This window comes from Natator depressus, chromosome 2 (genome assembly GCF_965152275.1).
Source record: "Natator depressus isolate rNatDep1 chromosome 2, rNatDep2.hap1, whole genome shotgun sequence".
NCBI lineage: Eukaryota > Metazoa > Chordata > Testudines > Cheloniidae > Natator > Natator depressus.
In genome coordinates this window covers 116,750,670-116,765,015 of record NC_134235.1, presented here as the reverse complement: position 1 = coordinate 116,765,015, position 14,346 = coordinate 116,750,670, and the positions used below count along the sequence as shown (strand labels likewise).

The following is a 14,346-nucleotide window of genomic DNA, read 5'->3' as shown; positions in this document are numbered from 1 at the left end:
GGCAACAAAACAGTCTAGAAGAGGATCTGAAAGACTTTGTGCAGTGCAGGTAAAATGTCAGAGCCCTCCCAATCATCCTATCATTTTCACTGACAGCAGCAGCAGGGATGTTGTTGCCAAAGGTTCAAAGATGGGTCTCATCAAATGGGACAGTATTAAAATTCAGGTCCCAGGAAGGTACTGGTTCAGACTCTGGAGGGTAAACATGGATAAGACCCCTTCAAAATATGGGTACCAGGGGATTGAAAACCTCTCCACTCATGGGCATACTGCAGAAATTGATGCTCAATGGAGAGCTGAGAGACCAGAGGATTTCAGATGCAGTAACAGTCTGGCATACATATGTCTAATCTCTGTGTTACCAGGAGATAACTGATGCAATTCCACCCAGACTGAAAACCTTTTCCATTTTGCTTCCTACATGGCTCTGGTGTAATCCTTTCTGCTGTTCACCAGAACAGCTTGGACTTCTCAGGAGCAGACTTTCTCCTCATTGACCAACCAGAGATCATCAGGACTGTTAGGTGAAGAGATTGTAGGTAAGGGTGCAGTGACTTCCCTTGGTTTTGAGGCAAAAAATTCTCAAGCAGAGAAAGAGGTGTGGGTGGCCAGATGGAGAGTTGCTGTACGTCCATGCGCTAGTTCTGCCTTGGCCAGGCAAGCGCTATGAGGATTAGGGTTCTTTGTCTTACTTTTCTTATCATCCTTGGAATCAGAGGAACTGGAGGAAACATGGGCAAAACATGGGAAAAAATAAAGACATTGATAATGGAACCTGGGCTGTGACCTGCCCTAGAACAGAACCTCCTGCAGTTATTGTTCAGGTTGGTTACAAAGAGGTCTATTCTCGGATAACCCCACTAATGGGGTTCTACTGCAGACCGGCCTCTTTATTGACCACTCGTGATGATCTATGGAGGTATCTGATGAGGGAATCTGCAATACAGAGTTCCTCGCTCCCAAGAGGTGAAAGGCATTTAGTGAGATATTGGTCTTTGTACAGAAGTTCCACAAGCAGATCGCTTCCTGGCATAGCTGAGACAACCTTGCATCTCCCTGCTTGTTCAGATAAAACATAGCGGTGATGTCGTTGGTAAGAACTTGAACCACCTGATGATGGTAATGAACATCTCACAGTCCCAAAGAATAGCTCAAAGTTCCAGCATATTTATATGGAATGAAAGTTCCTTAGATGTCCAAAGTGCTTGAGCCTGAAGTTGACCCAGATAGGCCCCTCAATCCCTGGTGGATGCATCTATTATAAAAGCCATAACTGGTTCTGGTGGAAGGAATGGAACCCCTCTGCCTACATTCTGAGGTGTTAACAGGGGCTGAAGCTCTTGGGCAGATACACAAAGCAGCAAATCCAGAAAATGTTTGCTAGATGCTATGCTAAGTGAAGCCAGGTCTACAGACATCTGAGGTAAAGTCTGGCATGCTGAGTCCACTCACGTGCTCAAGGCCATGGTGACCCAACAATGCTAGACATTAATTCACTGTGGTCCTCAGGTTGGAACTGAGGCCCTCTGACAAAGACCATGGACTGGAACTTGTTTGTCGGGTGGTAAGCAATGGAAATCGTGGCATCAAGATCTACGCCTATGAAATTTACTTGCTGCATTGCTTGTAATGTTGATTCCTCTACATTCAGTTTTCAATCTGGACAAAAGAACAGATGTCTGACGACAAGAATGCTTTTTTGATTGTGAGATCCTGACCTTCCCTGACCAAGCCTACTGTCCAGGTAGAAAAATATTTTAACTCCTAAATGGTGCAGGTGAGCTGCTGCTACCATCATACACTTGATGATGTAGGCTTCGGCCAAGGGTAGGCTGGCAGGCAGCACAGTGTATAGGCAGTGCATGTTGTTTCCCATGGATCAAAGATACTTTCTGTGGCCAAGATGTATTGCCACGTGAAAATACGCATCCTGCAGGTCAAGAGCAGCATTCTAATCTCTAAGAGAGGGGATAATAGATGTCAGGTTGACTGTCTTTTTGATAAAATGGTTTGGATTTCTTAAATCCAGAAAGGGCCGAAGGCCACCTCTCTTTTTAGGAATCAGAAAGTAGCATAAATAGAAATCTTTCCCTATGTGTTGATAAGGAACTTCCTCTCTTGGCCCCAATTCCAATAGAAACTGTACTTCTTGATGTAAAACAACCTCATGGGATGGGTCCCTGAAAAGGGACAAGGAAGGCGGGTCAGGGAAAGGGAGGTACATGAACTGGATAACCTATTCTTCTCTTACTGTGCTGAGCACCTATTGGTCCAATGTAATCTCCGTCCATGCACTATAGAAGAGAGATAACATTTCCAAAATGGAGGGTCTGGATGTAGAAGATGAAACAGTCAGCATGCAGTCATCGATTGAGATATCGAAACGACTGCTTCAAAGTAAACAAAGTCTGATGAAAAGGGTCTGTGATGCTAATGGGGGACATCTAAGTGGCTTAGATCTCCTTCTAGAGGCACCCTGAGATCTCTGCTGGTAGTAAGATCTGTACTGTGTTCTGGGCCTCAAACTTCTTCCTCTTTTTGTTACTGGGATGTAAACACCCAGCAAACAAAACGATTGACAAGAATCTTTCAACATGTGCATTGCATCAGTTTTCTGAGAAAACAGTTTAGCACCTTCAAATGGTGGATCTTCTACTGCATTTTTAATTGTTTAGGAATGCTAGAGGCCTGCAATCAAAAAGAGTGTCTCATTGAAATGGCTGTAGCCATCAGAAATGATGCAGGATCTGATGCACCAATAGCTGCCAGGACAGACATTCAAGCAGTGAGATGACCTTGGAGACTATGACCAAAAACTGATCCCTATATTCTTCAGGCAGTTTGTCAAAAAAAATTCTGAGCAGTTAATAAAGGTGCATTTGGCCAAAAATGCCTTGTAATTTCACACCCTCATCTGAAGGGTTATGGTAATGTAAGCCTTTTCGCTATATAGGTCCAGTCTCTTACACTCCCTATCCTTCAGGGTAGCCTGAGGGTGAGACTGCCTCAAATGTTCTTTTGTTGCTGTTGCCACTAATGAGTCTGGGATGGGATAAGTGAAGAAATACACAAATTCTTGCTGGGGAACCTGATACCATCTGTCCATTCATTTGGCAGTGGGTGGAATGGAGACCAGTGTCTGCTAAAGGATCTTTGCAGGTTCAAACAAGACTTAATTAATGGGATGGGCAACCCTTCCCAGAATGGGAGTTTGTAAGATGTCCAGGAGTTTGTACAAATGTGGCCAATGAAAACCTTTAAAGTCCTCAGGAGGTAGTCATGTTTCCTCTGGGGAAGAGGAAGAAATGTGGGGGAAATATTCTGGGGTTCCTCTCTAGTTTTCAATTCCTCTCTGGGTTCCAAAAAGGAGGGAGGTTGTAGATTAGGAGGAGGAGGAGGAGGATCTTCTCTGGTTGCTATAGGTACTGGAGAAGTTGACTCTCTCTGGGACTGAGTGGCTGAGAGGGGGCATAGATGCTCTTGGACCAGTCCAAGAGGTCCCATAAGGCCAAGTTGAGCAGTCACTCCTCTGATATGGTACCCACCACCAAGAGCATCTTTATAATATTGTTCCTTGCTCTGGATATTCACAGCCCTGGCCCTGGCCGTGACTCTGTTCCTGGTCCCAGACCCACCCCCACCTGTGGCCCCAGCCTCATCCTGCTTACCCCGTCTTCCCCCCCACCCCTGTCCCCCAAGCCATGGCCCTGGTTCCAGGAGGGCAGAGACATGGACAGGGGTAAGGGGGACTGAGCGTTTGGAGACTACTGGGTTAGATACTAGGAAACACTTTCTAACTATAAGGGTAGTTAAGTTCTGGAATAGGCTAACAAGGGAGGTTGTGGAATCCCTATCACTGGAGATTTTCAAGGACAGGATGGACAAACCATCTGTTAGGAATGGTCCAGGTTTACTTGGTCCTGTCTCAGCATGCTGGGAGGGATGGATTTGATGACCTCCCAAGGTCCCTTCCAACCCTACACGTATCTCTAGGATTCTATGAATGACTCTTTCAGAAGAGGATCTCCTGAGGAATTCTGCAATTCCAGACTTTAAAATGTGTGTCTAATTCTAAACATTTTGACTTGAACTGGTCAGGAAATGTTTTTTCCTTTGGATAAATTGACATTTTGTTGAAAAGATGAAAGCTGAAATATTCTAGTTTTCAGTTACTGAAAACCTCAAAAATGTAAGCTGAAAACTATGGTTTTCAGACATAAGTTTTTTGTCTGAAGACAGACAAAAGAAAGAAAGGTTGATACTTTGCGCAAACATTTTCATTCAGTCAAGAAAACTATTTTCCACTGAAAAAAGTTTCGACCAGACCTAATTTTGACACCATATGGTGCTTGTGTTGGCTTGCAGGGATATAACCTGTAGGCAGCAGCTGAACCTAACAGACTTTATTAGCGGCATGCATGGCTTTTTAAAAAGAACTGTATCACAGTTAAGCAGTATTTCTCCAAGATCTAACTGCTTAGGTCAGTTAAAAACTTGATGCTTTTATCTGGATTTCACTTGACCCCTTTTTGCCCCTAGATCTCTAGAAAAGTGACACAGGTTGATGTATGCAGTATAGTTGTAGCCTTGTCGATCCCAGGATAGAGACACAGACAAGGTGGGAAGTTGGTCCAATAAAATATATTACCGCACCCACCATGTCTCTCTAATACGTTGGTGTGTTTTTCCACAGTAGCGCCAAACATCAATACATCTTCTACAATGACCTAACAAGTTTTTCCACTTTCTTATGGAACATGCTTTGGGATGAAAAAATATCAAAGGTAAAAAGAAAAGGAGTACTTGTGGCACCTTAGAGACTAAACCAATTTATTTGAGCATAAGCTTTCGTGAGCTACAGCTCACTTCATCGGATGCATACTGTGGAAACTGCAGAAGACATTATATACACAGAGACCATGAAACAATACCTCCTCCCACCCCACTCTGCTGCTGGTAATAGCTCATCCAAAGTGACCACTCTCCCTACAATGTGTATGATAATCAAGGTGGGCCATTTCCAGCATAAATCCAAGTTTAACCAGAACGTCTGGAGGGGCGGGGGTAGGAAAAAACAAGGGGAAATAGCCACTCCCAGTCTCTATTTAAGCCTAAATTAATAGTATCCAATTTGCAAATGAATTCCAATTCAGCAGTTTCTCGCCGGAGTCTGGATTTGAAGTTTTTTTGTTGTAAGATAGCGACCTTCATGTCTGTAATTGCGTGACCAGAGAGATTGAAGTGTTCTCCAACTGGTTTATGAATGTTATAATTCTTGACATCTGATTTGTGTCCATTTATTCTTTTACGTAGAGACTGTCCAGTTTGACCAATGTACATGGCAGAGGGGCATTGCTGGCACATGATGGCATATATCACATTGGTGGATGTGCAGGTGAACGAGCCTCTGATAGTGTGGCTGATGTTATTAGGCCCTGTGATGGTGTCCCCTGAATAGATATGTGGGCACAGTTGGCAACGGGCTTTGTTGCAAGGATAGGTTCCTGGGTTAGTGGTTCTGCTGTGTGGTATGTGGTTGTTGGTGAGTATTTGCTTCAGGTTGGGGGGCTGTCTATAGGCAAGGACTGGCCTGTCTCCCAAGATTTGTGAGAGTGTTGGGTCATCCTTCAGGATAGGTTGTAGATCCTTAATAATGCGTTGGAGGTGTTTTATTTGGGGGCTGAAGGTGACGGCTAGTGGCGTTCTGTTATTTTCTTTGTTAGGCCTGTCCTGTAGTAGGTGACTTCTGGAAACTCTTCTGGCTCTATCGATCTGTTTCTTCACTTCCGCAGGTGGGTATTGTAGTTGTAAGAATGCTTGATAGAGATCTTGTAGGTGTTTGTCTCTGTCTGAGGGGTTGGGGCAAATGCGGTTTTATCGCAGAGCTTGGCTGTAGATGATGGATCGTGTGGTGTGGTCAGGGTGAAAGCTGGAGGCATGTAGGTAGGAATAGTGGTCAGTAGGTTTCCGGTATAGGGTGGTGTTTATGTGACCATTGTTTATTAGCACTGTAGTGCCCAGGAAGTGGATCTCTTGTGTGGACCGGACCAGGCTGAGGTTGATGGTGGGATGGAAATTGTTGAAATCATGGTGGAATTCCTCAGGGGCTTCTTTTCCATGGATCCAGATGATGAAGATGTCATCACTATAGCGCAAGTAGAGTAGGGGCGTTAGGGGACGAGAGCTGAGGAAGCGTTGTTCTAAATCAGCCATAAAAAATGTTGGCATACTGTGGGGCCATGCGGGTACCCATAGCAGTGCCGCTGATCTGAAGGTATACATTGTCCCCAAATGTAAAATAGTTATGGGTAAGGACAAAGTCACAAAGTTCAGCCACAAGGTTAGCCGTGACATTATCGGGGATAGTGTTCTTGACGGCTGGGGGGGGGGGGGTGAGAAAACCTGGATTTGTGCTGGAAATGGCCCAACTTGATTGATTATCATACACATTGTAAGGAGAGTGATCACTTTAGATAAGCTATTACCAGCAGGAGAGTGGGGTGGGAGGAGGTATTGTTTCATGGTCTCTGTGTATATAATGTCTTCTGCAGTTTCCACAGTATGCATCCGATGAAGTGAGCTGTAGCTCACGAAAGCTTATGCTCAAATAAATTGGTTAGTCTCTAAGGTGCCACAAGTACTCCTTTTCTTTTTGCGAATACAGACTAACACGGCTGTTACTCTGAAACCTATCAAAGGTAAATGGGTGATGTCTTTCTCAGGGAGGGAGGGAGAGAGAGTAAGTAATTAAGCATGGCTAATAGTGAACTTTTGGTCCAGTTTTATTAGTCATTTTCCAGATATGACATTTAGTATGCTGAGTCACTATGCAGCTAGTTTACTTCTTACAGCATCAAATTTAGACTTGTGGTAGTGTTCACCCGTGATTGTCTTGTTCAAGTTTCATAAAAGTTAGAAGGGAAATCCTAATGCAGTCACGCCTGTCGAATTCATTGCCAGTTCATGGAATCATGGAGCCCTGACTCTGATCAATGGGGCAGTTCACACCTCTTAGAGCTATTGTTTCAAGCAATCTGCCAACTCAACCCGGTACTGGTTTATGTTCACCCCTTGAATAGCAAATTATTCTATGTTAACAATGAAATGGGAAATCAATATTTGCTACATAAAAGTAAAACAACTGTCCTGATTAACAATCTACGCACTGGACTGACAATTCAGTGTAATTTACAACATCCAACTTTCACACTTCTCTTGCCAACTTAATATTATGAACTGCAGCTTCTTTATAATATCACTGGGCACATCCAACACGAAGTAAAGCAGTGAATGGGCTCTCCAATCATGTTTTAATAAAAAGCATAATCTGATACAAATTAAATGAGGGATTTTCCATGTCAGCTCTACACTTCAGTGTTTACTTGAGCTTTCAGAAATGCATTAGGGTTGAAAAAAGCATCAGTAGGGAAAGAAATGTAGTGGTATTTTCTCTTCAGCAATCCAACCTGGAAAAATGAAGGACTAAGAACTACTTAGAACTTTTGTATGATTCTTTGGCATTTTGCTACTGTAGCACTATCAGACAGACTGGCTGTAATATTAAATCTAAGCCAAAAGGAAGAGTTCAAAAGGCAACCATGAAGCCCAATAGGCTCAGGATTACCATACATCCCATTTTGGCAAGGAGAGTCCCTTTTATTAGCCCTGATCAGTTGGCAAGAGCAAACAGGACAAATGCCCATTTTTTTTATTTTTATTTTTTTTAAATAAAAGTGGGGTGTGGTGAGGAGGAACATAAGCAGAGATGACAGCCCCGTGCAGGGGGGAGGCAGGGTTGGAGTGACTAATGATAGTCCTGTGGGAGGGGGGTGAGGGAGGGTGCCAGCAGCAGCCTCGGGCAAGTGGCTGTGGGGAGCTTAAGCCAGCACCCCATGGTGTCCTGTTTTCCCTTTGGGAAATATGGCTACCCTAAATAGGCTAGCATAACTGGGTATTAATTCCCTAGAAACACACAGTACAGAAATAAGATGGAGTGAGGAAGGGTATATTTAATTTCTACAGAATTAATTTTAGAGTAAAAGTTCCTTAGGAGAGGGCATTGTCAGGGAAATCAGTGACCAGCAGAAGTTAATGGCCTGAGGCCAAATTCCCACTGCAGAGGCCAAACTCACATTAAACTCCCAGGAAATGACCTAGGCCTCAATGATTGCTTAATTCAAATTCTAAGCAGGAGCAGAAAATGCTAGTAGAACTGAATCTTCACACACAGTTTCAAAGAACGCGAGCGTATTCTGTTTTCACTGTTGTATTTTATTGGGAATTGATTTCTCTCAGGAACAGGAGAGCCCTTAACATGCTTACTGTAAGTGCATCATGTATATTATACTTATTGAAAAAGAAATTTCCATGAGGAAAACATAGCTAATGCGAACTTAAGTTAGCAACTCCACAGTCCCAAGATCCACTCTGACCATGCATTAAGCCGGTCCCCTTCGACAAATGCCAGCAGCTGCAGAAAAGTAGTACCACCACCTCAGAAGAACTTTACCTGAAAAACCAGCTGCTGAGTAATACAGACAAGCATCTTATGTGATCCTAGTCAATTTCACTCGGCAGCAATCACTAGGTAAAAGCACTTTATATGCAATGCTATTGTTTTCCTCTGCAGCTGTCAGTCTCTCTCTGAGAAGGGGAGAGACACAAAGAAATCAGAAAGGGACAGATCCCCTCTTTCCACAGGGCCCCCCCTCAAACTGATAAACACCCTATACTTTTAAACAGTGTTTGGATAAGATCATATTACATTCTTATGACCTGAATAAAAACAAGCTTCTTTTGACCTTATGAAGTTTTTATATTAAAAGCAAGTACCATCAGTATTTAGAGACACTGCATTATACTTGAAGTTTTCCATCGTATAAAGAAGAAAAGAAAAAAGTCAGTTACTCATCCAGTTTTAAGTGATCAAATGTATCAATATCAGAAGTACCAAATTTGTTTGCAACCATCTGATACCGAAGCAAGAACCGTATATGCTTGCAGCATAACAGAAACAATACTCATGCAAATATCTTATTAATGCTTTAAGAGTCTTGGTACAGTGCCAGAAAGCTAATTACTTTTGAATGCTTTTCAATGTATTTCCTTGACATGCAATGACTAGGGCTGGTTGCATTGCACATGTAATTAACATTCGCTGGAAATTGTGTCCTCTTTCTATTCACAAAGTGGTCCAGATTTCTAACACAGACGGCAGATTTGCAAACATTTTCACAACTACCCAGTATAATGACAGGTTTCAGAGTAGCAGCCGTGTTAGTCTGTATTTGCAAAAAGAAAAGGAGAACTTGTGGCACCTTAGAGACTAATGAAGTGAGCTGTAGCTCATGAAAGCTTATGCTCAAATAAATTGGTTAGTCTCTAAGGTGCCACAAGTCCTCCTTTTCTTTTTACAACTACCCAGTGGATCTCCAACTACTGACAAATGATTAATGACGACCCAACAAATGCGAAAGAGGCCTCTGTAGTTTCTTAAGTTGCTTCCTTCCTAAAGGAAATGAAATGAACCTCCACAATTTTTCCAACTCTCCCTCAAAACAATGCAAAAAATTGCTTCCATATCCACCGTCTTAGTTCTGAAAATCCTATTCTGTTCTCTAACCTGGATTCCCACTTAATAGCCTATGGGCTACTATTATTTTTAAGGGAGTAATACACTCAGGGTCTGATTTTGAGAAGCACTGAGAACATGCAGCTCATTGACTACAGTTGCCTTTGAGGGTGTTCAGTACCTCTGACAGGGAAAAAAAGGTTCACGGGCTATGTTCTTACTACACAAAATTGTGTTAAATTGATTTTTATAACTGCAGAAATATGCCATTGGAAAGGGTGAAAAGAACAATTAAGAAACATCAAGTGTCATATTGGAATCTCTTCAAAGTATGAGAAACAAAATACTCTAAAAATATCCACTGAAAGCATCAGCCGGAATATTGCTCTGATCTGAGAGAAAAAGCAGTGCTGCATTTCCTTCCGTAGGTACCAGGCCCTTTCAACTACTTCTGTTTCTCTACATAACTAGTTAGCAGGAAGTGGCTGAAACCCCCCCACCTCTCCTCAACATAAACAGTGAGCACTAGAAGACAGAGTTGGTCGCCATCCAAGTCTTCTTATGAAATATGTTTTGATTACTTCAAGATCATGGTTTCCTACATACCATCAATTCAAAGATTTGGAATGTTAAACCCAGGGTCAGCTCAACTAACTTTCAGGACAGTTACATGGACCGTGGATAGTTAAAATAAAAATTTAATTTAATTTAATTAAAAAAGCAGCAGCTTCACATAGATACATTCCTATTACAAGAAGCAGAAGACCATAGGAATTGACATACTGAATCAGGCCTAACCCAGTATACTGTTTCAGCAGTGGCCAGGACCAGATGATTTGGAGGAAGGTGTAAGAACCCTACGGTAGGAAGACGTGCCATGATCTGCACCCCACATAGGTCTCCTCCGGGTCTCTAAAATGTAGAGATTGGCTATGGCTAAGGCTCTCTCTCTACCAGAAATGCTACAGTGACACAGCTGCAGAGCTGCAGCTGCACTGCTGTGGTGCTGTTTTTCCATCGTTGTATTAAAAGTCAACTCAGAGAGGTGGTTGCTAGGTCAACAGAACAATTTTTCCATCAACCTAGCAGAGTGTATGCCAGGGCTTAGGTTGGCTTAATTACATCACACAAGGTCTTAATTTTTTCATAGTCCTGGAGGAATCTAGTTAAACTGACCTAACTTTGCAACACAGACCAGCCCTGAAGCACAAGGTTTAATATCCCTTCCAAAAATTTTGCCTTAACAACAACAACTCTGGATATTGTTGGTAGCAAAGCAGACATACCAAGTAGGAAAGCACTTAAAAAAAGGGGTGGGGGGACACTATTCTTCTGTCATCTCAATATAAACCAGGAGTAATTCCCCCTAAACCCAACAGATTTAAACCTACATTGGTGTAAAATTGCTCAGAGATCAGAATCAGGTCCTTCAACATATTTCAAAACAAGCATTAGTACTGAATTAAAAAAAAAACCCCAAACTTACAAATTCTGCGAGGGTGAATCGGCAGCAGGAATGCACAGATATTTCACTCCCTGTATAAAGTAGTAAACAGGAATGAGAACACGACATTAGGACAGAAGCATAATGGTCACAGATCAATGGGCAAATTCTGCTCTAGTAGTTGTGCAGCTCCATTGATTATGAAAGAGTTGTAGTATTGCAAGTAACTGCAGATTTTGCCTCATTTGCCCAGATTTTAAAAAAAAAAAAAAAGACAAGGTGGGTGCGGTAATCTCTTTTGTTGGTCAGAGAGACAAGCTTACCCAGAGCTCTTCTTCAGCTCTGTGTAAGCTTCCATATGGGCTGGGACGGTTCAGCTTGGAAAAAGAGACGACTAAGGGACAGATAGGAGAGAGGTCTATAAAATCATGACTGGTGTGGAGGAAGTGAATCAGGAAGTGTTATTTACCCCTTCACATAACACAAGAACCAGAGGGTCACCCAATGAAATTACTAGGCAGCAGGTTTAAAAACAAAACACAAGAAAGTACTTCTTCACACTATGCACAGTCAACCTGTGGAACTCATTGCCAGGGATGCTGTGAAGGCCAAAAGTATAACTTGGTTCAAAAAAGAATGAGATATGTTCAAGGAGGATAGCTCCATCAACGGCTATTAGCCAAGATGGTCAGGAATGCAACCCCATGCTTGGGGGGTCCCTAAGCCTCCGATTGCCATATACTGGGACTGGAGGACAGGGGCTGAATCACTCGATAATTGCCTGTTCTGTTAATTTCCTTTGAAGCATCTGGCATTGGCCTCTGTCAGAAGACAGGATACTGGGCTAGATGGACCTTTGGTCTGACCTACTATGACCATTCTTATGTGATGAACCCACCCACCTTGTCTCTCTAATACGGGGGTTCTCAAACTGAGGGTTGGGACTCTCAGGGAATCGCAAGATTATATGGGGGGGTCGTGAGCTGTCAGCCTCCACCCTAAACGCCGCTTTGCCTCCAGCATTTATAATGGTGTTAAATATTTTTTAAAAAGTGTTTTTAATTTTTAAGTGGGGGTCGCACTCAGAGGCTTGCTATGTGAAAGGGGTCACCAGTACAAAATTTGAGAACCACTGCTCTAATATTCTGGGACCAATGTGGTTACAACACCATTGCATACAGACTTAAAAAGTTGTTTTCACAAATGTTTTGTCGCTAAGAAACAGACAGCTTAGTCATGTTTACTCCAAAAGATCCTTAAGTGAATTTTTTAAATGGCAGCATTTTTATTAGAAAGGTGTAAAACTTGTTATATTCATCATCTTAAACTATTATTCTTGTTATGTTTCATTGGAAACTAGTCACATCTTATACCGTTCTGACTTGTCAAAATGAATGCTGAAAATGAAATTTGTGAAAAACTATTTATCATGCAGAATGCCACATTCAGTTTTTCCCTTACGTATTTAGCAACACAAACAAAAAGGAGGGCATTTTGGAAGAGAAAATCGGTTATTTTTTGAAAGCGAGGACTTTAAAACTCAGGCGTATCTTCCAATAAGAAGTCCTCACTTTATTAGTCAGCTATTAGTGTAATGAATTATGTACTGAAATAAGGAACCGCAATATATATTCTTAGAAGAACTCTGATCTGAAAAGTCAAGTAGGCAATGCCTTTTCAGGAGTGTTTTACAAAGGGCCACAGAAACAAGTTTAAAAAATGAGCTTGGACAATAAAGTGACAAAGTAATAGATAAGTAACAAAAAGAGCGATGACAAAAGAAGTTAGTACTCCATACTCTACACACAAGTTTTAAATATACCTAGTTACTTCCCTCTTTAGGACATCTCCAGGATCTCAGATAGTGATCAGGCTCATTATGACCTCCTCAAATATAAACCTCTCCCCAGGCCATGATCTCCAACCCCACCTCTGGCTACTCCACACATGAGACAACAAACCTCTGATGGTGCAACCGTTATGTTCTCAATATGAAGAACCAGAGGTGGTATGTCAGAGCAAGCCAGTGCATTCTTCACAGCCACTCCATTACCGCTTTCCAACCTCTTCCTAGCCCTTTAATCCACCTGTGGATTGTCAACTTATTTCCACCTGAAGTGTGTCACAGACTATACTGGTGAACTGTCAATGGTTCACTGAATAAGTGGCACAGACAGAGCGTGGGGATTATTGGAAGTGTGGAAGGCATAGCTGGGGGAAATCATGGCTTAGGGAGAGGGGAACATTTGAAGAGGGGTTTACAGTGAAAGCGAGCATAATCTCAGCTAAGCTCCTGCAGAGTGGGAGCTGGTAATATTTCTGGAAGGTAATGTGGGGAGAGTTGTGTGGGCATGACAAAACATCGTTGGGGGTGGGGAAGAGAAGAGATTCAGCTGGTGAACAATGGAAGCTTGCCAGCTAAATGGCATCTCTGACATCTGTCAAAAAATGAAAACTGTCGAACATGGCAGCCACCCCCACTTGAATCAGGGCAAAGCAGCCCTAGTGTGGATACAAGGATAATAAACCTTACAGAGTCAAGATGGCTAGCGGAGAGGCACTCAACTGGTGGTAGAACAATGTGCATATAAAAAACAATAGATTGATTTCTCTAGACTAGACAATGCTACAATATAGAGCTGGTATCATTACCTCCTTACACAGTGGTATTCACCATGAAGCTTTAGCTTTGAACTTAAGAGGACTGCTCAGATGAGTAAATTTTATAGCATTAGGCCCTACATTTGCTGAAGCTTGGCAATTTACGTTTTCAGGTCATATTAAATGCTCTTTTCTCCTTTGGACAATTCAGTACCAGGAGCCCAGTACTCATTAGCTACCCTTCAACAAGGCAGAACACGGGAATGAAAAGAAGGTGGGGGAGGGGAGAGAGAAAACACACTGAGGCCAGCATTGTATCATGCAATTAAAGGTCCCAATCCTGCATCCCATACTCATTTAAATAGTCCCACTGATTTCAACAATTATCACACATGCTGAATGCTTCCAATAGCTGAACTAAGAGGGGCTTTCAGAAAATGTTCACTTTAAAAAGAAGAAGTACTGTCAGTTTTAGAGCACACAGTGTTCTTTTCTGTCACAGATGGCCGATTCCCATTCTGCATGATGCCAAGAGTGACGTGAATTCACAGCTACCACAGAACCACACGCAAGCACGAAACTAGCCTACAAGAGACCACATATTGTGCTAAACAGCTCCTCCAAGGCCTGATCCTGGGAGGTACAACCCAATAAAGCCAACGGGAGTTACACTCAATGGGAGGTGCTCATCACCTCTCAGGGTCAGATTAACAGGGCCATTCAACACAAA

General features: G+C 42.5%; 1 protein-coding gene across 1 annotated transcript in view; it reads right to left on the bottom strand.

Moving 5' to 3' along the window:
* DUSP22 (dual specificity phosphatase 22) overlaps positions 1-14,346 on the bottom strand; it is a 59,206-nt gene that overhangs the window by 11,813 nt on the left and 33,047 nt on the right. Inside the window, exon 4 of the mRNA XM_074944941.1 lies at positions 11,058-11,107. Within this exon, the coding sequence (XP_074801042.1) occupies positions 11,058-11,107 (50 nt within the window). The remainder of the gene's footprint in view (positions 1-11,057; positions 11,108-14,346) is intronic.